The following is a 27,995-nucleotide window of genomic DNA, read 5'->3' on the forward strand; positions in this document are numbered from 1 at the left end:
GCCGCGTCAGCCGCGGCGGAGTCGTCCGCTTGCACGCCGTTTGCTTTTCGAGACCGAAGTGAGTCAGTCAGTCAACCGTCGACCATCGCCGGGATCGGTCGCTCCGTTTGCCACTCGATTTTCCAGCCGCGCAGTTTAGTTATGAATCTTTCAACGATCGTGACCACGAGAATTCGACGACAACCGATGGAGTTCTGTCGTGCGACCCGTTGATCGCACTACCGCAATCGATACGGTGCGTTACGTCGCGAATTCACCGCGACGATCTCCAACCGCAACTGTGCAGCAATTTTTTACTGTTTTTCATCGTCGGGCAAAATGTTGTCAAGGGACTTGTTGACTTTCGCGACGATGATGTCGAGTCTGACTGTGGTCGCTGGTGCTTCCGTGGATCTTGATTTGGCCGACTACGACGGGAAATCCGATGACAACGGTAATGTTTCATTTTAAGCTTATGATTTCATGGGAAAGTCGGGGAACGAGGTCTCTGGCGTGGTTCGAAACTAGCGCGTGAACGAGTCCACGTGGGTGGTAGCAGTACCGGGACGAAATCGATCAGAAAATTCGAATTCCCTATTCCACCAATTACACGGAACTCTTGGAAATGTTTCTGTGATCATCTTGTAGTACTCTACAAATTCAATTATATGCGTAGCTCATACTGTTCAAAGGCATTTATAGTTTCTAGTTCGAAAATGATTCGTTAGGATACACTTTCTTTCTTCAGTCGTCGCATATTTTACCCATAATTAATGCAGGTTATTTGTATCAGTGCCGGCATGTTAATTATACTAACGGTGTGCGCGCAACCTCCGCGGGGCTAAACCGGCTCCCTTCCAATCGTTGCGAATCAATTAAAACGGAAACGTAGCGACTGTAAGCCGTAGGAAAGCATTTATAACGAGGCTTTTTTCCAGAGCTTTTTAACTGCTTGTCGTGCAATTTCAACGACCAGGCGATAAAAGTCGGGTAATGCGTCTGTCTAAATGAAGTTCAGCAAAGTGACCGAAGTGCATTCATTGACACGGCCTTTGCCCGCTCTTCGAACCTCGATTTGAAGCGGCTTAGAACGTGTTCTAAAAAGAAAACCTCTAAACGATTGACGTCGATTTTCGGAATTGACGGGAACCATTGCGATTGAATTCTAAGTTTATCTCGATTCGCCTGCCGACCCAGTTAACCAAGAGAATAACAAGAACGATAAAAGTTCGAAATCGCTCGCACGCTGCAAGTGTCCCAACGTCGAATAAAGAAAAAAATGTAAGATAAGAGCGAGTAGAGCAGATGCAAGCAGGCGTGCAGCTACGTCACGCTCGCGGTAATTGCAAAATTGTACGTTCGCTGGAACGAAAGGAAGAATGAAAAAGGAAAGAAAGTTGTACCGACGTGCGTTTAAACTCGTCTGTCGCTTTTTGCGGCGGTAAGCCAACGCGGTGCAATTAAGGACGCGTGCAATTTAAACGTTTTATCGATGCACGTGAGTATCTGTCGAAAAAGAGAAAGAAGAGGAAGAAGAGCAGAGGAGATCGACTGGGAGTTGGTTAGCTTTAGCTGTGACATATAAGCCGCCACGGACGGTCTTGTTTTCACGTGCGTAGAAAGAGAAAGAGGAGAAAAAGTTGAAGAAGTCGCGCGACGTCGCTTGTGGCGTAAAGGATCGTCCAGGTCCGAGTGATTCACGATCGATCGATAGATTTACGCGGTCGGCTGGCGCCACCTGGAACACGAGTCCCGCGGGATCTTCCGGGACATGACCAGGCCACGAATTCCGGTCAACCGAGCTGCGCTTGCGAAATAATAAATATTTCAATTTGTCCGAGTTTAGAAAGACGGTAAAGCATGCGTCGGGGCCGCCGCCGCCGCCGCCGCTGCCGACGCCGCATCGGTTAGGCGCGCGTACATAATATAATGCTTATGTGCGCGATAGCTACCTCCGACACGCTTGCTGTAAGGTCCTCGTTTACGCAAGTACGTACAGCGCAAGCCTCCTCCGTGCGCGCATCGTACGCGATGCGCTCAATAACACGCGGACTTTTCAATCTCACGATTCTTTTTCTTCTATTTTATTAACAGATTACGTTACCAACAACCTGCTCTCACGTATCTGCAAATTAGTGTCTTGGTAAATATTTTCAAAGATCTCTCACGATTGCTCTATATTAAAAAAACGCGACAGATAATTCAGAAGTAACGAACAGTTTAAAAACAGTAGATAAAGAATTTCGTCGTACCTCCGCTAATGGTAGGTCGTATCTTTGTGGGCCAGTGAAGACTCGTCAAATGCTTCAAACGTTTCTGGAACTATGTAAATTAGATCCAATCAGTATTCACGGAATTGTTCGAATGAATGATTGTTTGCACGTCCCATTATCCCAGAATTTTCTGCTAGCGCTTCTGTATAGCGACGTTCATGCTCCAAGCGCGATTTCTATGTCCCCACAAGGATGAGATTCGATTCACGGAACCATTTCACTGGAGTTATATGTATAGTTTCTCAGAGATACGCGGCACATTGCATTCTGCATCTCAACGCCAGAAAAATTCCTTGTGCTGTACTGACTCCTCCAATACTCGAAGATCGCAATAGGGTCGTTAATACAACGCGTACGACGAATCCAACTATTCATCTGCGAGGACGTCGATTCTGTCGTTCGAGGAAGACTGTCCTCATGGAATTATATGTTTATAGTTTGTGCAGATTAGAAAATTCCCCGGAATTCGGAGAATCATTAACTGGACCGATTGTGCGTAATAGCAAATGCATCTTCTTCGACTAATCGAATACAAAATGCGCATGTTTGAATTACATATTTCGATTACGGTACAAGCAATTTGCAGAAATTTGTGATTCCTCGGTCTCGTCATATTGTCCGACTTTATATTTTTATAGACTAGAACGGTCGATTTTACGATACAATTTCGAATCAGTCACTCAAATGGCATCGAATCCCAGACACACAATTGTCGACTCGCAGCACGATTCGAATTTCAAATTTCTCTGAAGCCAACAGTTTGAAACAAATCGTTTCGCAATTCAGAGTCGTTGTTTTTTACAAATCTATTCATCGTATGTGTGGGATGTCATTTACACCGTACGACTGAGAATCATAGAAGCACCCAAAACTTCATTCCACTTCGTATAGATTACTGTAGATCGAAAAAGGCGAGCTCATCAACAGCGTAGCAAGTCAAACCGAGCAGTGGCGAAGCGAGGCGCGGCGTGGCGAGGCGAGACGAGACGAGACGAGACGAGACGAGACGAGACGAGACGAGGCGAGGCGAGGCAACGTAACGCATGCACGCACACGCGAATGCAACCAGTGTTTCACGTACTCACACTCAAGCGAGGTGCAGCTGGTGTTACGTGCACGTATGGGTGAACACAGAACCGGCACGGTGGCGCCTGTCGGCCACCACAAATGTGCATGCGTGTGTGACGAGTTTATGCCTCTTTGTCTTATGCACGTACACGCGTACGTAAATACACGGCATATGTTTTCTACATGCATATATACATGCGCGTGCACCGAATTGTATCGTTTACCGTGGTGGGTGCGCGAATACACCGCTGGTGAAATGTTCGTTCCAACAAAGCCCATGCGAACGATCAAAAAGAAGTCGCACTTTCTACCTTAGAGGGATATAGATATAGAGGGAGCATTTGCAATTTCTTTTCGTTTTCTTTTCTTTTTTGAGGAAGAAAAGATTACCATAGTGGTTTGTTGACAGCTACAGATTTGTTTCAATAAATAAAACCAAGGCGAGTGTATTAGAAAGTTGTCAAGTTACCATTGTTTACATACTATGTATACATTTTATGCACTAATGACAACAAGGAACACAAGGTTTCTTTCCACAGATCTTTTATGGAAAGATCTTGCACAAATTGCTGTAGCAAACTTTGGTCGAAGCAAGGACTCGATGCATGCATACAGGTTCGGAAAAAATTCGTTTAGCTGCCCTTCCCTCGGACACATTTCGCGATTATCTTGTGTACCGTATCTCGAAGCCTGCGAGTACACGGAAGTGACGGTTGTCGTACCGCACCGCGGATATTGTTACGTGAGCCGCGTTGCAACGTACACGATGCTGCGTTCCTGGATAAAAGACGAAGCATTTTTCTTGGCGCCTTCGCGTTCCATACACGCCACCCACGTATCTTCGCTATCAGCTCTCGAATCGGGCTCCTAAGCGTTATTTACGCTTTGCTTTCAAATATCTCTTAATCAAATTCACTGAAGTTAGCCTAACGATAAAAACCGATCGAGTTGCGGTTTTCTGAAACCGCAAGTCCAACTGAAGGGAAAAAATAACACAGTCCGATGAAAATACGAGCAGCGGGCGCAATTAATGTCGATTTGCCTTAATAATAGCGATCGATTAATTGGAGCCAGCGTTCGTGCGTTCATAAATCTCCGAACCGTCAGCGAGGAGGAGAGAGTTTTTGCTCATGGAAAGATTATTTACGGGCGGGTGTGCGCAATAATTCATATACCCGTTGCTCGTTCTCAGTCAGCCAGTTCTTCCATTATTAATTAAATATAGGAAACCATTAATCAGTGCAACCACGTTTTGGGATTACCTATACTCGAAATCCTGGATTGATGTGAAAAAAATAGGTCGCGTCACGTTTCTACCGCTTTATCTATCATTGGGTCGATTATGATCTCTAGATATGTTGAGTCGTTCATCGACATTTCTCGATTCTCAGCATGTACGTGACTCTGCGAGTCAGAAAAAATAGTGGCTGCGAGGACAAATATAACTCAGGTGCTTGAAACGCGCGACCCGTCTGATCGAACTTGTTGTGATTCAAGAATGGTGGCGGTGCACCTCTGACAGCGCGATGTCCGATCCACATGCACGCGACGAAGCTGCGATTCCGATGGATACGCATTGCACATTACCGTACGCTGAAATCTACATATATGTATGTATTACTTTAAGAAATATAGATATATGTACATATGTAGGTAGGATGCAAGTAGAAAAAGAAAATTGCGATCGTTGCATATGATTGCAGTGTCCTTCAGTAATGAAATTCTATCGTAACGTATCCATCGGACGTGGCTAAACTTCGCAGACGTCGCTAGACGGTCACGTAACGAATACTGTTTTTTCTTTTTCATCAACGGCGCCAAACGTTCATAATTCTTGGTTCGTCTCATCATAAATGCAAAGCATATCGCACCGCGACTCGCCTGTCTACGTTTCAATCCTCCGTGATACAGATAAGCCTTAGGCAACGTTTACGTTCAATTCATCCTTATTGTTTTCGTGCATGAAAAATGTTGTGGTCGATTGCGCAATTCCATTAGACCTGGAACAGAAGGGACACACCGGAAACGGTTAATCTTTTGAAAAATGTGTCAACCCTTTCCTCTTTTCCTCGCGGTCGTTGATTGCACGCGAGTGTTTGGCAATTTGTTTGATTCGTGGCGCGTGAAATAGTCGCGCGCGAACGATTCCTCGAGCGGTGGCGCCTGGCGAGTCATAATCTTGAAATCGAGCCATCGAAAATGCAAAACGGCGCGGCATTCGGTCGATTGCTAATATCGGTCGCGTCGCGCCACATGTAACTATCCTTTTCATTTCGCTAGTGCTATCTATCTATAGGCTATCAATCAGAGGCACGCTATATTTGTAGCATTCGGATGGACGTGTGTCGCTCGGACTAGCACAGGACTTCGAGGCTCGGTCGGTCTAGGCGCGGGATATGTTAATTCGACGTTTCGTATGCGCCATGATGCCGCGTGCAGGCACGCATGCATGCGGCATGCATGCGGCATACATGCGGCATGCATGCGTCCAGTGCAACCGGAGATGCGTTGAATTCAAATGAACGAGCTAAGTTGCTTCTACCACGACTCCGTTCATTGGCTTCTCCTCATTTTTGCGCGTCTAATCATCCGTGAGCATAGATCCGTTTCATCGCGAACTGCCTACCAATCTTACGTTTCAAACAGAATTTACTACAATTTGGATTTCGATTTATCATTAAGCAAGACTACTTCTAATAATACTATCTAGCATTCACAGCTACTTACATTGTGTTTCATTATTATTTAAAAACAGTAACGAAAGTCGTTTGTACTTCCAGTGGCCAGTGGACGAGTGTATCGTCTTCTTGAGATAAGCGTGAGTTATTCGTATGACTGACTCACGGCAAATAGCGATAATTGGCATGTATGTTTTACTTTGATATTAGTAGAAAAACAAGCGTTGCCTGGTCCCTTCGTATCGCAGTATGAATATTTGTGCGATACGTTTGTCGCGCGCATGCATACATATATGTGTATCTACCGTGTATATCTCTAGTGATCGAGTTGAATAAACTTACAATGAAAACAAATCGAGGAAGCCACGTGGTTCGACTCGTCCTCCGACGAGGCACCGAGTTGCTTATTTCCTTTCGTGGGTAATAACACGTGTCGCTGACGGATAGAAATCTCCTTCGATTGCTACAGCTTCGAAATCACGCGTCATTGACACTCAAGATGATCGCCGCTAACGGCACGCTGAGTCCCGGTCAATTAGCTTGGTTGCAAGCTTCCTCCTTCGGTAGGAGGAACTTTTTCTCCACTTCGAAGCGAACGTATCGAATACGATCGTATTCGAAGCGAACGAAAACCAGTGTAACATCGCGAATGCGATCCTTGGAGGCACGTCGGCGTTGATCATTCAACCCCGCAAAGCAACTCTGTATATCACACTAATTACTTGAAAGTGTCGTTGCAAAGCATTCCAAAACTTCCACCAGAATTGCCAAGCCTCTCGAGTGTGCGAGTAAGCGAAGACGACAACACTACACTGAACTACACTCGATATCCTCTATTTTCCTGTAATTCCTTCATCCTCTTTGCTTGCATCTCGACACAATTATAATTAGAAATAAATGTGTCTGGTGATCGCAAGAAGAATAAAAATAAATGACAATCACAGTCGAGTTGAATATTTGTCGACTTTTGAAGATTTTGAATTTGAACATTTGTTAATAAAGCGATAATAATCAACGGCGAACGTAATCGTTACGAGCTCTCAGCTGAAATGAATTTTAATTTATTCGCGAGTCGGTTATTTGACGCGTAACAGCGCGCAGAAGGTTGCTAATGAAAAATTTACGATGAAAAGTGTTCGTTTCGGGAAGCGGTCCAATTAAGCCGGTCACATTGGAGGGCTATTATTAAGGGCTTCTTCTTTATTTCTTAATTAACGCGTTTGGTTGAATGACGGTAGCAATCCAAGGATGATAAGAAAAAGCGGTAGTGGGCCGGTGAAACGAACGCTTCCAGATACGATCGAGACACGTAGCAACTCCTCTACCGGATAATTATTCAAATTAACTGAGCAACTCGCTTCTTGCAATTACAAGAATTACGCGAAAGGATCGCCATTACTTTGCGAAGCTTTCGATCGGTCCATTTGCCGAGCATTCTCACAGTCAGTATCGAAATTCGAAGCGATTGCATAATTTACAGCTCAATTGAAAATAAACGATGTGACTTTCCAATGACGAGTTCATTCCGAATTCTCGTTAATCGATGGAATTTCATTTGAATCGGGATTTGCCATTTCATTTGCATAATCAACGCAATACGCTTCAAGAAGATTGAGCAATTATCGCCGCTCACGACCATTAGATATTGCCAGGAATTATTTCTACAGAGACGCGGACGAGAGTTGTGCATTAGCTATGCTTAATAGCGCATTCCTACACGGTTGTAATTACAATGAGGCTCTATATATAGCGAACGGCGTGGCAGATTTGCGGAATCAATGTCAACGATTCCAAGGAGACGTCTCTATAAATAAGCGCCTCTTCGAATCAACTTGCGTGTACAGGTGGAGATACAAAGTGATCCATTTTCACGTAACAATATGGACAATATGCACTACAGAATACTTCATTCACCGAACAATTGTTGACATTTTGCGACACCCCAAGAAATATATCCAAAAACGTATATTTAACTCGCTTGTTGTACAGATCTTAAACAGTTATGGACACTTGACGAATTTCTGTATACCTACACCCTTTTGTATGAAATTACATAACTGAGTAGAAAAAATGCCACCTGCGGATTACTTTAGCGTAACTGTAGATGCTCGCTTACCGGTCGATGGGTCTAGCAGGAAGGTTGAAATCCGAGAGAGAAAGGTTCACTTCCTTTGGCTTACAAAGACCTGTTACGAACGATTGAGCTGCACTTCCTTCGAGGTGACTCCCAGTCCCTTTGTTCCTGTAAGAAATCAACGGATACTTGAATGATCACGATTAAAGTGCTCTTGCTACTTGGGTGTTCTTAACAGTGTCTCGCAAAGTATTTAGAATCAACAACGAAAGGTAGATAATATTAACTCGCGAGAGAAAAATAAAAGAAAAGGATTATTTTTAAATTCTCGCTGATAGCTTCAGATTTATCTTTTCCGAATGGTAAACAATAGCCTCGAGCGCGTGGCAAGATTAATTAACGACCGGTATATCTATTGACACGCAAGCCAGTTTATACAAGCGATCTGTGTTATTTACTCAGTGAACGCGTTTAAAGAATCGCCCATGTCGCGTCGCGCTGTTCAATTATACTTCACTCGAACGTACGAACGAGAGAAGAACAAAGACTTAAGAGCACGTTATGTCAAAGACTTAAGAGCACGGATGTGTCAAGCCATCGAGAGAGTTTACTTTATACTGCTGTTATCAACGTCCAATAAAACTCTGATTCGAATTCCTGGACATCACAATTTTCTGCACGTCGCGTAGTCTCGAACAATTTGATGCAACAGTTTCAAATAGTATACAAACTTTTTCGTCACTTCTTTGTCCTGGTTTCTACCCAATTTTTCTTTGGATCATATCTATGATCCTGTCATATCTATAGGAGAAAGTTGACCAGACTTCTATCCGAGACGACTCGATCCATTTTATCCAATTACATTTGCATTATTCGGAATCAGAACGGCGGAGCCAGCGATAATCAAAGGTGGCCTCTTATAGCCGGCCAAGCATTATCATAAAAGATCCGCGGTCCACGCATGTAATTTGGAGCAATTTGGCAATTGCATATAATTGATGAGGATGCCTTTTACTCGACGATGCCCGCACCGCGTCTACCGCTCTGGCCAAGTTAAGTAGGGCTAATCACTGGTTCGCTTCTCTGGAAAACATCAAGAACCTGCCTTCTAGCGCCGAAATACCAAGGCCTGCGTACGCCAACGCACACAACTGCACTACTGGGACACTCGGACGTTGTTTAAAATACATATACCTGGCTCTGTGGAATGGCAGGACCCAGAGGGGCCCTCCTACTTCCCAGAAATAAGGGCCTCCAAGTCCCTATTGTTCTTGCTAATTGCCACCCCGCGCAACCACCCGGCCTCCGCCAGGATCACTGCGTTGTCTGGCCTTCTTCTTTAATGGCCAGGTACTCGGGGATGATAGTTACAGGTCCCAACGCAAATACCGGCTCCGTACGTACCCTTTGTGGAACGAGAATTAGCCGAAAACCTTGCCAGATACCCTTGGCAGAGGACAATTTCTCAACCAAGGGCCAAGGGTATCCATTCCAAGAGCTGCCTTCTGTTATAGACTTGAAAAACGTTTACCCAATGGATTTATGGCTCGTCAGTGTAGCTTAGGTATAGAAGGCATATCATCGCTCGTTTCATTTTCATTTTCGCATAAGTATTAAGTAGGTCTGGGTTAGGTACTACTTACATATGTCATAAACATATTCTAGAATGCTCGAGTTACTTTTCAACATAATTTATGGATAATAAGTTGCTACAAAATCGTATCTTTAGGTACATATATACTTCGAGCTACTTTTCTTTTCACTTCTTTCCCCTTTTTCACGAACAATGTCAAGAAAGTTTCAATAGAGTTTTATCAAATTGTTCAAGTTCTGAGACAACAAAGACATAAAAAGCTCACGTAACTCATATTTCCTCTATTACCCCCAGGAATTATGTAAATGTTTGGAGTGTAAACATCGAATCCGATAAAGCCATTCGAAAAGTCATCGCGTTCCATTTAACTTTTTCCTTCGTCACGCGAGTTGTGACCCAATAACGAAGAGAACGTCTACCTTACCAGAAGTGCAACGTTTTCAAGACACGTAAACCCAATGTTTATGCGAATAAGATTGCGTCACTCGAGGGAGACTCGAGTTCTCGCGAAATTGATTTGGCTCGTGTCACCGTCAATAAAGAACTTAAGTGGGCCTTTCTTCAATCCGTGCGGAATCCGGTCAGACCTCGTCCCCTTTGAGAGAGGAAACAGGGAGAGAGGGAGAGAGGGCCTCCTCGTAACAATACGAAAAGCAAAAGTTTTATTGAGCCCAGCTTCCTAACCAGCTATTTGGCTGAGAAACGAGGAAGGGAGCAAAGCCGGGCCCATTATGCGGGTGCACTTGTCGTTCGTTTCGCGAAACACTGTGCATCGACTTTGTCGCCCATAAAAATTGCTCCAACTTAGTGTCCTGTAGCCTCATATTTGATGGCTCTACGCGCGTGTGTACGGTTCATATATCTAATCGTATTTTTTTTTATTCAAAATCGAAGCATATGGTTTGATATCATTGTGGAAGGTACGAAAACGCTTGGTAAGAAAATTAATTTTGTTCTCGTTACCGGGCACAAAAAACTACCGGGGATAGCTTCTTTTTTCATCACGTGAAATTCCTTTCCAACAGAAAAAAGTTTAATCGGTGCCTTGTTCTTGACCAGTCATCCTCCTTAAAAAGGAGAAAGCGAGCAAGCCCTGCCCATTAAACGAACGTGCTGTTGTCTTTCAGATTATACGTATGTGTACATATGATGATACTATGTACGACCGAATGTGTACCTCGATAATACAGGTCCGACCATGAGGGTCGAAATATCCACAGCTGCAATAAAACGTATCTTAGACCTCCTGGAGAGAGACATGGGGCAGTCTTCCACTACAAGTCGATGAAGAATCGACTAAATTTCGCTGTTATTTGGTCCATTTAATGGACATCATTAGTTACAACTTTTATCGAATATGCCTGTCCACTGCGTCTATCAGAAACAGTCTAATAAAATATCTATATTAAAAAGGGTATACATGTTCGCTTTGAATTTAACGAGCAAATTAGCTATCCTATCAACCTCGATAATTGGTAAAGCGTCTGTCAATCATTGCGGAGACTACATTCTTTGGAAAATACCTTATCAGTTTTGAATCGAATAGTCTCGTCAACTTGTGAGATAATTACTTTCAACTCTTATGCTATTCTGAAGATTCCGTTTAAATGTACATACATATACCCCATTGAATAATTGGAAGGTGATCGTCGAAAAATTCCATTTCTTGCTCTCGAAACTACGCGTTTCTCGATCAAAGATAACGATGGAAGCCAATAAAAGGTCCGCTAAATTTGTTCAGTATCCGATCCCATTCATCGTGGATCACTGCTTAACTTTCTTCGTGCGCATCGATCCAACGAGCCACGTCTTCGAATACCATGAAGAGCGTGCCGCTCGGCCAAAGTTTCTCACGAATCTTTCGAGGAACTCTCGAAAGACCGGTCGTCCCTCTATTGCGTTCTTCCTTCCTCTTTCTGCTCTCCTTCTCTCCTCGTCTTCCTTATCGTTTTCTCTGTCCCTTCGGTGGCCCTCCTTTCGGCTTCTCAGCGTCGATGAGCAAAGCCTTTTTGTTTTCGCATAACTCTGCAGTCTGCAGGTTCATAGGCCCACTGGCGGTCAGAGTACGAACAGGTGTCCCGCGGTGGATCGCAGAACGTGACTCGTTTCAGAATCGTTTATTTTTCGTTCCACGACAAACCGTTTATAATTCTCACCGCTACCTTAATATTCTCGCTCGTTCGTTCCACTCCTTTCTGATTTCAATCGCGTATCTTTCAGCTATACGCCTAGGTAGCAAATGGGTATTGTTGCCGTGTCGATTGGAATGATTTAAGCAACAGCCACTGTAAACGTGTTACGCGCGAACACCGATCGATCAAGAGATATGTTCCCACTCTTTTCTACTTATCATCATTCTAATGCAAATTTCTTTGCTAATGAATTTTCAATTGCAATAACGCTTTCAGGTGTTTTAAGTCTCTCACTCCGAGATTTCTGATTTAACTTCAAAAGCTAATCAATCCCTACATCGATGAATAGGCGGAAATAAACGCATACGACCGATTCAAATTCCATAATTTCCCTATAATCAGAGAAAGATTATTTGCCGCCGCACCGTCAACGTACCTCTGAGACACGCACAAAAATCCTGCGCACGGCTTGATTGGGAAACTATTCTCTTCTCTCAGAGCGTTTGTCTTCCGTGCACGCAAAGTCAGCGAAATTTCAGACAGTTCATTATTTTCCTAGTATCGTAATTCCAGTTTACTGTTCTAACGAGCATGTTTCTCCGGCTGCAATAACGAGGACGACCTTCTCTTCTCAACCACAGCAAATGCGAAATGAACATCGATCGTATTGGAGCGCTCTAGTGAAATTCAACGCTATCGTCGTAATGCTCGACCACCAGCGCGCTTTTATGTCGCAGCGGAATACTAATTGCGACAATTTAGAACGGTGGACGTTACTAATTAGAAATTACGATAGCCAAGTAGCCACGCTGCTATTTTACAATTACTCCGTAACGCAGCTAACAGAATGAACAATTAAGCCGCAGCATTGTCGAAACTTTCTCTGGCTCGCGACTTTGTTGGAAATTTGAAAAAGGGAACAAATCTAAAGAACGAATGGCAACAGTCTTGCGAAATTCAATCGCGTGTCCTTTCCCCTCGAGCAAAGAGAAATCACGAGGCGAATTGCTTGTCTCCGGTAGCACCGGGACGAAATAAATTCCGCGACGATTGAAGCGAACGAATGGGTCTGATAGTCGTCGCTGCTCGTACGCAACCTCTAATTGCCATTACATAACGCGTTAACATTCACCCTATTAATTAGAAAATCCGATATTCGACGCGATCGGCATTTAGCTTGGCTCGTGTAATTGCTTGGTTTGTAATGTCATTAGCGTCATTGTCTTACGTTAAAACTCTCCACGTGCGCAAGTGCGGTCCACCTCTGGCAAAAAAAAAAAATTAAAGTCACACCATTTAAACAAATGTGCGTGTACATCAGCGACGTTGTTACGCAATGTACCTAGGTGCATTACAAATACACTTGAGGGGAGTCGAGAGAAACTCATTAGTTTCATCATTGCCGATGATGATGGTGGTGGTTCAGCTACAACATATCCCATGCATGTATATACACGGGTCGTCGCTCTTCTAATTGCATATACAACGGGCCTCGTTCAAATCAAGTTTCCGTCGAGCACGGCTTTCTATCCTCGGGCATATTCGCTCGAATCGTGCGTGTAAGCGAATGTGAGGACGGTACGTCGCGTCGCGTCGCGTCGCAACGGCCTGACGTACGATCCTGAACTGTCCGTTCACGAAGAGAAATTTGTAAATGTTAGAGACTATATTCATATCGAGTAGGATTTTTTTTACAATGTTACAGCAGTGCAAAGATCACCAAGTTTTCGACTCAAAATTAGCATGTCATAGTTTTATCTATCTACACCTATATTTTAGAACGATGATAAAGTGATAACGAAAGAATAAATGTTTCTGTGAAAGCTAAAGATAATGATTAAGGTACAATCTATCAGAGTGAACTGCAGGTAAAAGTCGATTCGCGATGAACAGACGACCGATTAGTTAATGTAGAAGCGGAGACCCTGATAAGGTAAAGGAAGAGAACTTAGACTTAATCTCCATATATGAATACTTAATCGCAGATAAGCGAAGAGTCAAATGAGCCCTTCGTCTGTTGTGTTGTAGCTTAACAAATAAACAAGCTTATCTGAGAGCTATGTACAAGCTGCAGCACGTGTATCTCATTAGATATATCCTATGTCCCAGCACAACACTATGTCTAACGTCAGTAAGTTAGAGGTTAAGCATGGTTGAAAGTGTGTTCGCATACTGTATTCCGTCGCTAAAATCTTTTGTCAAGCGGTACGATACGGAGAATTCGTCAATCCTGTCCGAAGAAATCCGACAGTTTTACGAGCACAAAACATTGCGGAGAGGAGAACGTTCGTCAAGCGTTTCAGGCCTGTCTATATTTTTGCTCGCGGCATAGCTACTTCTATTTTTTTTTTCCTACGCGGTGATCTTTATTCGATTCGTTGCTGGTACTTATGTACACGTGCCCTCACTCACCCTCGCATTTACACAAATTAAATACTATGACATGATCGAATTCGTCAAAGGAGAACTAACAAAATTGGAGCGATTTTGAAATGTGCTCCTCGAGCTTTTAATCGTTCGACAACCGAAGGAGAAAAAGATATAAAAACAGGATATACGAGTAATGTTGGTAGACGAAGGCTAGCAGAGAGAAAGGGTGGCCGTCGAGAAATAATTAATATGCCATGGACGCATAACGAACGACCCCGCGAACCAGTCTGTTTGTTTTCGGACGGGTCTTCTTCAGCTCCAGGCATGTCGGCCGTATCTCTCTTTTGCCCGGCTCTTCTCGACCTCCTGCCGCTTCCCCTTTTCCCTTTTTATTTTAAACGCACACGGGGCCCTTTTCTCGAACCTCTTTTTTGTCTCTCTCTTTCTCTTCAGCTCCATTCCGAACACAGCGTTGTCCTTTCTACTTAGTCATCCGAAATTCTTTTTCAAAAAATTTCAAATCTTGTCATCAACTTTCAAATATTATACCTTGAAATATTATCTAGAGACATTGAAAAACATAAATGTTTTGCGGAGTATGTCTCCATCATTTTGCGTAGAAATCGAAGCTTTTTAAGAAGTTCACGTAACGTGGAAAATAACAGGAAGAGGTTTTCCTAAAAACTAAAAATCCTTTAACAAGTCTCTCTCCTACAGTTCTCTTTCGCTTGGAAAGCTCGTGAGAGCTGACCGGCAAGCTGTAGCACAGCAGCGATGCACACATAAAGAGCCGCATGCCTCTCTCCACTTTAATCTTTCTTTTGTGACTCGGCTGTTTTAGCGTTTTTTATTCCTCGATGAGCTGGGCCTCGAAAGAAGAGGAAGAAGAGGGAGAAAGATGATCGTTGGAAAATGAGAGAGTGCAATCGAGTGTGCAGGCAAAGGAGATGGTGGAAAGGAAGAAGGGCAGCGATGTAGGCTTATTAGCAAGAAAGAAGAGTAAGAGGAGAATGCAGAAGGATTTTGTCGAGGGAGAATGAGTCGTTTAATGGGAGAGAGGCGGAGAAAAACTTCGAGAGATGCTTATACTAAAATCGCATACATAATGACTTAAATGCGGTGCTGTTAATTATTACAAAATTAAAATTCTTTGTTTAATCGATTCGAAAGCATATTAAGATTGGCAAGAAGAATGCGTTGTCAGTATGATCTGAAGCTACACGGGAACCGTGAAACACGGCCGAACGAACAATTATTTTGTTATGTTGAATCTATACTACTTGCAGTATAATCTCTGGTAGCCTATGCAGTAAAATAAATTATTCCGTTGACCGAGGGCAACGGAATACGGAGGGAGAGGCAGGCTACAAGACGACAAGGAGGGGAAAGAGTAAAGTCACGGATAAAGATGGCTTCGCATTATCATAATAAACAAGCGGCGCGATGGTTAGTCATTGCGAACTGCTCCATGTCTCTTTGTTTATTTCGTGGAGCCCTCATTAACACACCACGGAGAGAGAACTCTACTCTCTTCGTGTAATGTATATTTACGTTACGTCAAGCACAGTCCTAGTGTATCGACCGGGTTTCTTCTGCTAGATTCCTTCCAGACTCCCCAACTCGAAATCTCTCCGAACCAGAAATGTACGCATATTTTTTCCTTTCGATTTGTCATGTTTTCAGAAAAATTCATTCGGTAAACATACTGCTATAGTTGTTATTATTGTTTTTGTAAATATCATTTATTAATTTGTATTCTTTTCTTTTCTTTACAGATTCGTCAAACATTCAAGAAGTGAGATGTTATTGCAATCAACCAGATTGCGTACCTCAGGGGTACATGTGTCGTGGCAGAAGCTGTTACACCGAGCAGAATGGATACAGTGGTTGTTTCGATGAAAGCTTCAATGACCGGCAATGTCCTACAGGATACGACTGTTGCGAGCAGGATCTCTGCAACCACGTAGACAGCCCAGCTGTGAGAAACAGGCTCAAGGCACCTCAAGGTTAAATGAATATTCTCATTCTAGTGTAAACTCTTTTTTTTTTTTTGGACACTTCCGTCTTACACTTAGTTAAGATATATTCGTTTATGATTAAATTATTTCAATTTTTTTTATGTAAATCGCAAAGGATCTTGAAATCGTGTCGACATTATTTGCTCTATCTATGTGTGCGCAAGTTTCTGTGAATCCTCGAACCGCTCGCTGAAGACAATCGCGAAAGTCGAAGCGCAAATTTATGAATAATTCCTTCTGCATAATTTACTGAAAGCAATTCACGATGTAAAGAAAGACTTATTTACTGTTGCAGTGGTAGCGAGTGATCAACGACCTTATCACGGCCCAGTACAATCGGTCAATCATGGGGTTCAGTCAACGGATGGTTGGTTCAAAACTGCCACGATCGCTGTACCAATTTGCGGTTTAATCGTTCTTCTGATACTGGCCAGTCTCGCCATTAGATTACTCCAGCCCGTGCCGACGCAAGGCGACAAACTCGGACCACATCGGATGCTTGATAATGGGCCTCCATTATTGGGACCACCGAAACTGCCTCTTGTCTAACCAAGAAAAGACCTCGCGACCCAAAGACGTTCGATCTAATAAAGTGTTCTAGCGGATAGACATTAGTAAGACTATCTAGAAAGCTAGCGGGCTTACAATGGCTCCACTTGGCTGTGAATTTTGTGAAAAAAGTGACTACTGTAAATTATAATGCCGCGTTATTATGCATCCATTGCCGCGACTCTCATCGAACGACGAATACATACTGGAGTGTCGTCCTAAGAATCAAAAGTGAAGAAGGACCTACAAAGGAGGACCTTTGAACGTGATGTTTACAAAAACAATGATACGCATGATATCGCCTTTATTGTAGCATTGTAAATAGATTATGCATTTTGTATTATATTAGATGATACCGTGTATTTAGGCGGCATATGAATAATTGCGTTCCACGATTTTGTCGACCCTCGGTATTTAACAACGTTACGATGCAATTTTGGAAAGTTAGACGTATAGTTCAGCAATAAAATGAAAGGTTTTTTTCCGAGGGGAAACAAAAAGAGATAAACGTGAATCAAGAAAGATAAAAGTCTGATATCTAATTTGTGTTTCTTAGTAACATGCATGTCAGCATCTTCCGAATGTTCATTATCCTGGTACGTCTGCACTCCTCACGCAGAAATCGTATTCCATTTAAATATAATTATAATATATTGTGATAATACAGTGTAACTATGCGATAGTTATATTATTAAACATGTACCAAGATTTTGTTTTAAAATACGTGTTACTCATGAAGGGTGAATCGATACGAAAATTAACTTGAAATATAATGAAACAATTTTTTCAGTAATCGGTCTCTATTTATTTGCTCCTTTTATCAATTACACACACGTACCGTATCGATACCCGATATATAGGAAGGGTATGTCATTAGTTTGTAAAATAGACATTCCATTTGATCAGCTCAGAAAATTTGTCTCGGTCCGCTCCGAAATAGTAACCATAAAATGTTAGCATAATATAAATGTTTTGGCATCACAGTTTAAAATCGTACAATTTTCACATTCCTTGTCCCTTTTCCTTTTATAATTTTCACTCAGCTTATACCTTGTTTTACGTTTTCACGGTCGGTATCGCCTCTTCGTGGGAGAAAATGTATTAATTTATAAAAATACTGTTTAAGGTATGGACCTTCATTTATGTCTACTTGTTCTCCCCCAAAATATTGGGCTACCAGTCAAATTCATTCGAAAGCCGAGCATTTTGTATCGTCTATGTACATGTAACATAGGAATACTATAGGGCTCGTTCGATCATATTTTGTTCAGTCGACCGTCACAACCCGCATGACGGGTTTTTCACTTACGCCAGTAAACAATTAACAGCTTTAGGAGAGAATTTCGCCAAATGATTTGACATAAGCTTCGTGAAGTTTGTTAATAAAATCTGGATCGCTCCTGAGTAAGTAATTAAAAGCTTGAAGAAGTTGATTTCTTGTCAATGGTTCTAACGGTCTCGCTAAGGACTCGGGTGGGCTAGGTGCAGCAAACATGACAGGTGGTATTAAAGCTGGAGCTGATCCTCTTCCCGATAAGGTAGGTGGCGTAATGATATCGTCTGTTGCCTAGTGAAATCGAGAAAAAAGTTTCAGAGCCTGTACTTCTTTTATTTCCGTTAAATTCTATGATCTAACAATCACAAACACGTTCACTCACCGTTGTTGCGGATGCATGAGCAAACAAAGATGCAAGCGGGTTTGAATTACTAGAACCAATCATGTCTGAGGCCTGATGATTCGTCGAATTAGATGATACATTTGTCGGGGATTGTATCCTAAGAAATCCGGCCGTGCCATTTGTATCTGTAGTATTTTGATTAACTGATGGTACTACTTCCTGACTAATAGAAGCAGAAGTAGATATCACTGAGTCTTGCTGAGATGCTGTTTTGCTTCGCCGTTTAGGTCTGTTTGAAGCAGTGGCGCTACTGATATTATTTGCTGTCAATATAACGCTCGGAGTTGCCTGAGATTGTTGCTGTGTAGCTGGTTGAGGAGTTACAGATCTGTGTTGCTTTTCAATGTGTTCTACTGTATGTGCAGCTGGATGTGACATTAAACGTGCAAGCAGTGGCTTGCTTTCATTTGCTACAGTACCTCCTGCTGTAGGCTGATCTCCACTCTTAAAATGTCCAGTATTAACCTGAAAATTGTGAGAACCTGCATGCTATCTGCCTAACTAAAACTTCCAAGACAGTATGGTTTTAACAAAGTCTCATGTAAATACTAACTTTTGCTTTTGCAAAAAAATCCATTACACTCTGCGAAGTAACATCTGGGCCTAAAGGAGCAGCTAGCGGTCCAGATATATTATCTGTAATAGGAGTAACTAAAGGAGACTTAGTACCAACTGCTTCACCTGTACCTCCGCCACTGCTACTATTATTTCTGTTAGTATTAAAATCTTCTTGAGCTTTACTGAGCATACTGAATATATCAACATTGTTCACATTAGGCCCAAGAGTTTTCTTGATATTAATGGCAGGCTTACTGCATGCTTTACGATTTTCTTCCGACTCTTTAACAAGTTTGTTCAACATTGCACCAATGCGTACACATTCCTCTTTATCGTAAAACCAAATGCCATAAATATTGCATCTGGAGTTTCTATAGAGTAAGAACGGCTCCTGGAGTTGTAAGTCTAAGCCTTGCGTAACAGGTTCCACTAGGTTATTTGTATTTAATCTGTAAATTATTGTTAAAGTAGAAACCACAGAATTTGTTTATCAATTCCGATAATGTGTTATATGATAAACTTCAATCAGCTGTGTAAGCTAATACTTAAAGAACTCTGTATAGAATTTTACTTTAAACAAGAAAAGACTTTAACCTCCATTAAAACTATTGATTGCCACATGGTACATGATATTATAATGCTTAAAATTCATTAAAATGATTTATATTATCATGTTCCTTTATGAAATATTTCTGTACCAGCTCATTAGTAATTTATTTTATAATTAAGAAATTCAACAAAAACCTTCCTTTCTTGTAATAAAGCAAAGCAAGTATCATAATATTAGACACATTTAACCAAACCATGCTTTAGATAACAGAACTATCTGTACATTTATGTGTTAATTAGTGAAAAATAAATTCATATTATTCGCAGTATACTTATTTTTAAAATATTTAACAGTATATGCAAGTAGTTCGCATAACAACTACGTATATGATTACATATTACCTATTCATAATAAGAACACTGTTGTAGGGCTCGCCATTTCGCGAGTATACAAATAAAGCACCCTCGATGTCGGTTTTTTCCCATTCATTATTAACCGCATTAAATGTGTAAAGTGCTACGTGTGTCGCAGTTTCCAGAATATCTTTCACATAAGGGTCTACTCTTTTTAGAGCGGCCACGTTCATTCGTAATTCGGTTAGATCCGTCATTATGCTTTTTTACAGTTTGATATTGGTACAGTTTAAAAAGTACAATATAACGATAGGTCTTTTAACAAGTTAAACGAAGTTCAGCTTAGTTGTTCGAGACGATCACCAAGAATACCGTATTTTAATACAACGCAAGCAGCTGCTTGTATAATAAACGTCATACTAGATTTTAAGGTTGATACCGTTTGTTACATCTGCGAGTTAGTAACATCACAGAATGCCAACGCTTCCTTTCGGTTTGCTCAACGTTCGTCTCCGATTGGTGAGAGTACGAGCAATCAGATGAGCCGAAATGGACGCTCAAGCTGTGAAAGGAGAATCGAAAAACGGTTTGGCCAATTGAATCATCAGAAATTTTCAAAATGCAACCTGACAATGCGACAATAAGACGTTCACAATGTTGTTGATATATGTGTCTATGCATATAAATGCAATTTACAGGTCCCAGAGAAAGTTATTTTTACATTTTCTTCTTTACGGTAAGTCTAGTTTATTGACGAAAAAGCTCTCGGAAAATGGAAACTAACATTTCTGTTTTTAAACGTTTTTATACGTTTTCTGTATTGTTTATTTAACATCATTGTGAGCAATAAGATAAATCGATAAAAGCTTTGATGAATTTTAGTGATATTGTGCTTATCGTTAGCTTAATTAGGAACGACGTAACAAAAAGATATGGCATTACGCCATCTTTACTGAAACAAATCAACCGCGTGATTTAATTTTTAGACATAGCTAGAAGAAGAAACAAAACTTAACATTTCAATACAATTGTTAGTCCAGTCCTTCTCTAGAAAGGAAAAGAAGGAAAATATTGTCATTGATAAATAGCACCATTATGATCCTATAATAATTATATAAATAGTACCATCGTATGCGATTTAATAATACATTGTATGCCGGCATTTTTTTGCAAGCATATATGTATGTATACACGTCATACATATTTGTTGTTAATCACAGGAATAAAGATTCAAGTAAATACTCCGTACAGTAACAAACTTGTTTATAAATGCTCCGAAAACGTTCAATGATGAACCTTGTAATAACAATTTCAGTATAAAATAGCATTCGTGAATGATTGGTCTGATAATGTTCGAAATTGCGTTAGACGCAATGTGGGTTCGATAAAAATGAAAACCGCGTGCAGCATGAACAATACAATGCACGTAAAATAGAATTTTGAGAACGTGATGCGCGCTAGCGTAGCGCAAGGAAAAATTGGGTCGATGTGCGAAAGATGGCGGCTACTGCGTGGTGTGTGTGAGAAAAGAGATTCGTGTACCGTGGATTTTGCCAACAACATGAGAAAATATGGGAAAGCCTGTTTACACGTGCAGACCGCTATCGTACACCGGAGGTTCGTAATATGTTTCTAACCATTCAGATCATATGTCTTGTGTCCGCGTGAGGAACGTTTGTTTACGGGGAAAAAGTTTTGTGTGATATAAGTTGTACGTGAAGTGGAGTGTTGTAAAGGAAAAAAGAGACTCTATAACGTAGACGAGACTGGAGATAAAGCGTTGCCGGACTTCGGCCCGGTGAGAAAACCAGTAGAGATGCTGAAGCAATTGCAGATGGGGATGAGAGCTTTCCTCTTGATGGCCTCCCGTGTGTGGACTTGTGTCTGCTTTCTTCTCAAGAAGCAGGTTAGAGCCGTAAGTAGGTGCTTTGCGCCTCTGTTCCTTCTCTTCTTTCCATTTAGAATTTTTCTAACATAACATCGTTCCAGCTTTATGTCGAATCACTCGTCAGACACGTTGGTTCGTCCTTTTTCACATTTATAATATTTTTCAGTGCAGTTTACCATCAATATTTCTCGTGATTGTGTTGTGATAGTATTGTACATAGAGTATTAATGCTTTTGCTTGTACTTGAATGTTCAATCTAATGATTTAGAATTCCTTTCCTTAATATCACTACCTGGTTTTTTAACATTTCATGTCAGTGATTAGAATTGTCATATTGTTGTTATTGTAAACTTTCTTTAGAAGTTTATCTTATTATTTACAAATATTTTTATTCTTAGATGCACACACTATATCCTTTTATAGTACACACATTGTATTCTCAAATATTCTTGGATATTTATGTAAACCGTAAGCTTTAGCATTAATTTATTATCTAAACAATTCTGCTATTTATTTCCATTCATTGTGGATATTTTATATTCGTAAATATGTAATTAATTAATTTCTTTTAGATATCACAAATGCAACCTGTTAAATATGAGATCTTTCCATTATCCCCTTTGTCAAGGCATAGGCTTAGTAAGTACCATTCATTTTTAATTAGTTTTATCATATTTAATGTAAAAATATATTACTGTTTATATGTAACCAAAGTACTTTGCAGGTATAGTAAAAAGGAAAGTATTAGTATTGGATTTAGATGAAACATTAATTCATTCTCATCACGATGGAGTAGCAAGGCCAATAGTCAGGCCTGGTACACCTCCAGACTTTGTTCTTAAGGTGACAATAGACAGACATCCAGTCAGATTTTTTGTTCATAAAAGACCACATGTAGATTTCTTTTTAGACATTGTCAGTCAATGGTAAGTTTTAATACCATATAATATTTTATGTGCATGGATGAAATTTGAAACTTTGTACCTATTATGTTTTCAGATAAGATCATATCAGTTGCACAAGATTATTGGTTTTTTATATGAGGAATTGTTCAACATTATCTTTTGTTATATTTTTTTTTCTTCTTTCTAGGTATGAGCTAGTGGTTTTCACTGCTTCCATGGAAATCTATGGAGCAGCTGTTGCAGATAAGTTAGATAACAACAGAGGTATTCTGAGGCGCAGGTATTATAGACAACACTGCACACCAGAAATGGGTTCCTATACTAAAGATCTGTCTGCAATTTGTCCAGATCTAGCATCAGTTTTTATACTTGATAATAGTCCTGGAGCCTACAGATCTTATCCAAGTAGGTATACCAAGTAGCCAAATTTCTATATTTTTCAATATAACAATATTCATTTTGTATTGTCATTATGATATAGTTTCCTGATTTAATCAAATGAGTTTTTTCTTTCTACTATCTATAAAAAAGTTTCACAAATTGTAAAATTATTTAATTTTATTGTATGTACATGGTACAATAATAATTGTGTGCAAATCTTTGTAAATATACGAGTCATTGCTATAAGGTGAAACGGAAATTTATACATATGACTTTAGTATGCATATTCATTGAATTACATTTATGATTCCAATGCTGTTGTATCATGTACTGTATATCACGACCTGTAGTCAGAACTTGCTTACACGTGCACAACTATGAGTAGTAAAACAATCCAATTTCAATCTGATTTGAAAACACTAAATAACTATTTTACAACTATGTTCAAGTATTTCTTGATCCAGCTCATGAAAAGAATGATTTTTCCAAACAATATTCTATCATTTTCATTATTTATTTGTACATTGATGCCATAGATTTAAATTTTCGTCTTTTATATATTCAGCATAGTAACATTTATATCATATATTAATCCATAAGTCATATCTGCATTGGTTTATGCGGCCGTTGTGTTATAATATGATTTTTTTAAAGTATTAAGTTGTATTTATGTTATTTACTTTGAATGTCGGCCTCTACCATTCATACAACGTCGGTACTTTATTATTTTAAGCGGCACTGCATTGATAATAGAAAATTTCAAAATAATTTACTTATATAATTTTGTTGCAAATCGTTTAGATTTTAGAGAGAAATCTTTTGGATAGTTTGGCTGGCTAAATAAATAATAAGATTCAAAGTACAGATAAATCTGATTGAAAACCATATCTATTTGCAGCTATCAGCGTTGATGTTCTGTAAGCAAGCACTGAATACAGGCCTATGGATAAATGTAAAATACGATCAATTGCCAATGCTCCTCCACTTGAATAAGCACTGGACACTGCGCTGAATTGACAGTAAAATAATTTCGACCGTTTTAGTAATTTTTTAAAACAATTCCTGACTATCAGGTACTAGTTTAAAGATTTGATTTTATTTTTATATTCAAAGCATCTTATCTATAGCATCCAAGATGATCATTCTTTGGTATTTCCTGTGCGATAACTTTCGTAATGAAATGTGATGAATTATGCATACTTTCTATTAGTGAAAAGTACCGAAAGTTCTCTTGGACGCTGTAATGTTATTGATTTATATTTCTTGTTGACACGCTCATTCATTTTTTTGGCACAGATAACGCAATACCAATCAAGTCGTGGTTTAGCGATGCGGGAGATACTGCTCTATTGAGCTTACTTCCAGTTTTGGATGCACTTCGTTTCACACAAGACGTGCGGTCCGTTCTTTCGAGGAATTTACATTTACATCATACTTGGTAGCATAGTCCGGATTTATCGATACATTAGACTTATTAGAGATTGAGCTGCGAAACAGATTAGCGTGTTTAATCTAGGATTATTATTGTTATTGATAATAGACATTAGGATGCTGCCTGAATGATGAGACGATCCTTTTACCCTGTCCTCATTTTCTACGCTCGTTAAAAACGGAATCGTAGCGAGTAAGTCTAAAAAAGGGAAGTGGGACCTTCAAATGAACTATTTATGTCAGCACAAAACATCCTGGAGTACTTTTATTATGTTCATGTGTGTGCAATAATACATTAAATATACATATATACAATTTCTTAAAACGATGTATTTGCCAAAGATCGAGTTTTTCAGTTAGATTTATATATGTCACTCTAAATAACTTTGTTCTAAGTAAAGATATGTATACTGAATGTTTTAAGTAGTTTTGCCACACATGATAAAAAAATGTATTTTTTGAACAAATTATTTCTGTTACATATAGCATTATTAACCCTAGGGTGTCGTGTAAAAAAAATTGCTAAGTCACACTTCAAATGGACTTTGCTGTGACTCACTGTATCAGTGAGGCAGCAGCTATTCTGATTACATATTAATAAACAAAGTATTAAAGAACTATGAAGAGGCGATATTTGATTTCACCAGATTTTTGAAAAGATTTATTTAAAATAATTATTTAAAATTGCAATGCATGATGTTAACATGTCACGAAAAGAAATAGACGAATAAAGTAACAGTTAAGAATGTAATTAAACATGTAACTGTATACTTTGTTCAATTGTTTAATTATTCAAAAGACGCTATTGAATATTATATGGTTTGTACATATTATGATGTGGGATGTATCTGTTGCAGAATGATTGATTTGCGTGAATGAGCGTGATTAAACCACTAAACGTGAATATTACATAATATTTATATACATGTATGTATATACATATATATAAATGTTAATTTTACTTGATTATAAAACTTTTATTGAAAACAGAAAAACCATACCCATGTGCACAAGATGGAGATAGTAATCATTTGTTCTCAACAATTACATTTAATTGAGAACATCTATTTATTTATTGACATATATAGGACAGATTGCTCACATGAATTTATATTCCTGTTTGTAAATCATTTCAAAGTATGATTAGCCGTGGGTATTAGGCATAGAATACAGCAGGATTACAACACACTCTCAATAAACTATCTTTTTGTACATAGTATGTGTGTATGTACATGTATGTATGTTTCTTGTTGTTACATACATACAATTATATGTATATGTCGAAGAAATATTGTTTTTTTTTAAATCTCAAATGTACAAGTGCAAAATATGATTTTTTTGTATAAACGCGGTCAGTTGCTTTATGTAGTTCTTTGTATTGCAAATGTTTTTTTAAATTTAAATAATTAAAATGTATATATTTAGTTTGTAAAAATAGTATTTATTTTTTATTTCTAGACCTTTCCTAACAAATAGTTAATCATTGTAGATGAATTAATTGTATTTTTTATCAAAATTATATAAGGGGCCTTTCACAGCAAAGATGAGATATCGATGTTAAAATCCAAATGAAAGAAGACACTAATTTTTCTAAGGTTTCATAAAAACTAAAATAATTGAGTAATAACCACCATTTAGAAGAATTATTATTATTAAAGAACGATGTATTACATATATCCCTTTGTTTCGTAAGCATCCTTAAGTATTCTTTATAGAAATAATAAAAATTCTAATGCAATTCTACATTACATTCTTAATGAAGGTATTTAATCTGGCAAACTAAACTTATCATCAGTTATGGCGGTAGTTGTAAAAACATCGATTTTCAATACATATTACACATAATAGGAATCATCTATTTTCCTTATGTTATGTATACATCACAGAACATCTTGCATATTGAAGACTGTTATAATGAAAATGCATGTTTATAAAACATTTTAGTTTTATTCTTTGGGTGGATCCTCGCGAATCATTTCCAGAGAACTATCAGAATTATTAGCGCTACTTCCACTTCCAGCATCATCCTCTCGCTCACTCGTTTTTTCTTGATTTGTACCTGCAGCATCTAATTGCCATGATGGTATAGATGCTGGAGCACTTGGAAACTGTTTTCTGTTTAAATTTTAAGTTTTAGTCAATAATGATTCAAGTCTTCATAAATTATTTGCAACCTTATGGAGAAATTTTATGCTATGATTTTCTACTGCAGACATTATAGCTGTAAAGCCACATAAAAATATCCTATGCTGTCTTTGTTTTTTGCACATTCTTTGTACTTAGTAAAAAGTGAACTCATACATTTTATATTTTTTTTGCATAAAATGTCTTGGATGAATGTACATCTGTACGTACATGTGTGAGTGTGCATAAAAAATGAACATAAGTCTTGTATAAAAAAATGTGTACCTTATTGTGAATGTATAAATTTACTACTAGCTATATTAAAATGCAATGAAATATATATACCTTGATAAAAGTAATGATTTTAGACTAGCTAAATCTTGTTTCAATTCTTGTACCAACTGAGGTATCATTGGGTCAATAGATGGATTCTGTGTCAGTTTTTGTACATCATCTTCAACTTTAGAAATAGATTCCTTTACTTCCTTCATTGAAGTTTGAATAGTTTTGTCTAATTCAGAAACTGATTCATTTATACTTTTTTTGTCCTTTTTTCTATGACCAAATAAAAATGGTTCAATAAATTTCTGTAACCCAATGAAAAATAATTTGAGTAATTCCATTGTATGGCTCAAACGTATATCACAATATATCACAGTACCTTATAGAACCAATAGATACAATATATTGTAGCTCCAATCAGAGCAGTGGTATTGAAGAATTCTTTAATCCTATGTAAAAGTGTCACTTGGTACATAGGTGTGTGATAATATGGATATACTTGACCTTGTGGAATAGGAACCACTGTATAATCATTTGGATTACGAATAACATTATGTTCAACTGTTGTGTCAACAGAAGCTAATTCGAAGGCAGTCTTTATTTCCTGCTCTGTCAAGCCTTTCTTTCTAAGAAATTCCTGTTTACGTCCTACAGGACTAGTTGCTACTTTAGGATTTTGTAAAAACTCCACAGCAGTTTTTACCTTAAAGAAAAAATTTTGGTTGACCTTTTTGACTATTCATTAGTTATATAACTGTCCAAAGTACAATTTCTTTTTTTGGTCATTACATGCTTTGAACTTTAAATTTGCTATCGATGAAAACGTAATTTCAAAACTTTTATACTATATGTATAACCTAAGAGTGAGAAAAACTTACTAAATTTTCCCGTAACGGTAGATTATTGTTATTCTTATCTTGGTCAGTCATGATCAATATTAGAAACTTTATCACTTCAATTATAAATTCATAACGATGCGGTGCTCAATATTTAAACGTGTACATCACATTTTATGTTAGTGAACATACAAGTATCCAAAAGTATTACAATGCGCAAGCGTTGATACCGCTGATACAAATGCTTGATATACTATCCTTCTGACACAAGAC

The 27,995-nt window shown here is 39.1% G+C and overlaps 4 protein-coding genes across 10 annotated transcripts; 2 read left to right on the forward strand and 2 right to left on the reverse strand.

The window, feature by feature from the left end:
- The first annotated feature begins 94 nt into the window (after positions 1–94).
- On the forward strand, positions 95–16,918 carry LOC143183737 (BMP and activin membrane-bound inhibitor homolog). Its single transcript, XM_076385426.1, has 3 exons — positions 95–433; positions 15,944–16,174; positions 16,482–16,918. The coding sequence occupies exons 1-3, from the start codon at positions 319–321 to the stop codon at positions 16,733–16,735; spliced, it is 600 nt and encodes a 199-aa protein (XP_076241541.1). The 5' UTR covers positions 95–318; the 3' UTR covers positions 16,736–16,918.
- Positions 16,919–17,924: 1,006 nt separating this feature from the next.
- Dcp1 (decapping mRNA 1) lies at positions 17,925–20,340 on the reverse strand. Its single transcript, XM_076385424.1, has 4 exons — positions 19,924–20,340; positions 18,968–19,421; positions 18,394–18,879; positions 17,925–18,302 (listed from the first exon to the last, which is right to left on the reverse strand). The coding sequence occupies exons 1-4, from the start codon at positions 20,130–20,132 to the stop codon at positions 18,066–18,068; spliced, it is 1,386 nt and encodes a 461-aa protein (XP_076241539.1). The 5' UTR covers positions 20,133–20,340; the 3' UTR covers positions 17,925–18,065.
- A 304-nt stretch (positions 20,341–20,644) lies between these two features.
- On the forward strand, positions 20,645–26,105 carry Dd (CTD nuclear envelope phosphatase 1-like protein dullard). 5 transcript variants are annotated; one of them, XR_013002521.1, is made up of 7 exons: positions 20,645–21,492; positions 21,636–21,790; positions 22,336–22,402; positions 22,488–22,689; positions 22,856–23,073; positions 23,948–24,122; positions 24,346–24,483. XR_013002521.1 is itself a non-coding variant. In XM_076384054.1 (7 exons), the coding sequence occupies exons 2-7, from the start codon at positions 21,447–21,449 to the stop codon at positions 24,489–24,491; spliced, it is 834 nt and encodes a 277-aa protein (XP_076240169.1). In that variant the 5' UTR covers positions 20,657–21,056; positions 21,191–21,446; the 3' UTR covers positions 24,492–26,105. The 5 variants fall into 5 exon arrangements, 4 of the variants coding, with proteins under 4 accessions (XP_076240169.1, XP_076240168.1, XP_076240170.1 ...); XM_076384054.1 differs by lacking the exon at positions 23,948–24,122 and having other exon boundaries at positions 20,657–21,056; positions 21,191–21,492; positions 24,346–26,105; XM_076384053.1 differs by lacking the exon at positions 23,948–24,122 and having other exon boundaries at positions 20,657–21,492; positions 24,346–26,105.
- Positions 26,106–26,128: 23 nt separating this feature from the next.
- Pex14 (peroxisomal biogenesis factor 14) lies at positions 26,129–27,995 on the reverse strand. Of its 3 annotated transcripts, none has more exons than XM_076384059.1 (4): positions 27,765–27,980; positions 27,266–27,589; positions 26,950–27,191; positions 26,129–26,548 (listed from the first exon to the last, which is right to left on the reverse strand). In XM_076384059.1, exons 1-4 carry the CDS (start codon positions 27,813–27,815, stop codon positions 26,515–26,517), a joined length of 651 nt encoding a protein of 216 aa, XP_076240174.1. In that variant the 5' UTR covers positions 27,816–27,980; the 3' UTR covers positions 26,129–26,514. The 3 variants fall into 3 exon arrangements, with proteins under 3 accessions (XP_076240174.1, XP_076240172.1, XP_076240173.1); XM_076384057.1 differs by having other exon boundaries at positions 26,129–26,595; positions 27,765–27,974; XM_076384058.1 differs by having other exon boundaries at positions 26,458–26,825; positions 27,765–27,995.

This window comes from Calliopsis andreniformis, chromosome 9, assembly GCF_051401765.1.
Source record: "Calliopsis andreniformis isolate RMS-2024a chromosome 9, iyCalAndr_principal, whole genome shotgun sequence".
In the NCBI taxonomy this organism is placed as follows: domain Eukaryota; kingdom Metazoa; phylum Arthropoda; class Insecta; order Hymenoptera; family Andrenidae; genus Calliopsis; species Calliopsis andreniformis.

What these genes read in the sequence shown, in the direction of transcription:
- Dcp1 (XM_076385424.1), bottom strand. Translation starts at nt 20,132, where the DNA reads ATGACGGATCTAACCGAATTACGAATGAACGTGGCCGCTCTAAAAAGA. An exon ending in AGTGTTCTTATTATGAATAG is followed by an intron (nt 19,422 to 19,923) that starts GTAATATGTAAT and finishes AATAATTTACAG; the next exon opens with ATTAAATACAAATAACCTAG. An exon ending in ATTTTTTTGCAAAAGCAAAA is followed by an intron (nt 18,880 to 18,967) that starts GTTAGTATTTAC and finishes CACAATTTTCAG; the next exon opens with GTTAATACTGGACATTTTAA.
- Dd (XM_076384053.1), top strand. Translation starts at nt 21,447, where the DNA reads ATGGGAAAGCCTGTTTACACGTGCAGACCGCTATCGTACACCGGAG. An exon ending in TTTGTCAAGGCATAGGCTTA is followed by an intron (nt 22,403 to 22,487) that starts GTAAGTACCATT and finishes AGTACTTTGCAG; the next exon opens with GTATAGTAAAAAGGAAAGTA. An exon ending in AGCCTACAGATCTTATCCAA is followed by an intron (nt 23,074 to 24,345) that starts GTAGGTATACCA and finishes TTTTTGGCACAG; the next exon opens with ATAACGCAATACCAATCAAG.
- Pex14 (XM_076384057.1), bottom strand. Translation starts at nt 27,815, where the DNA reads ATGACTGACCAAGATAAGAATAACAATAATCTACCGTTACGGGAAAAT. An exon ending in TACCGTTACGGGAAAATTTA is followed by an intron (nt 27,590 to 27,764) that starts GTAAGTTTTTCT and finishes TTTTTCTTTAAG; the next exon opens with GTAAAAACTGCTGTGGAGTT. An exon ending in GTATCTATTGGTTCTATAAG is followed by an intron (nt 27,192 to 27,265) that starts GTACTGTGATAT and finishes ATTGGGTTACAG; the next exon opens with AAATTTATTGAACCATTTTT.
- LOC143183737 (XM_076385426.1), top strand. Translation starts at nt 319, where the DNA reads ATGTTGTCAAGGGACTTGTTGACTTTCGCGACGATGATGTCGAGTCTG. An exon ending in CGGGAAATCCGATGACAACG is followed by an intron (nt 434 to 15,943) that starts GTAATGTTTCAT and finishes TTTTCTTTACAG; the next exon opens with ATTCGTCAAACATTCAAGAA. An exon ending in CAGGCTCAAGGCACCTCAAG is followed by an intron (nt 16,175 to 16,481) that starts GTTAAATGAATA and finishes TTACTGTTGCAG; the next exon opens with TGGTAGCGAGTGATCAACGA.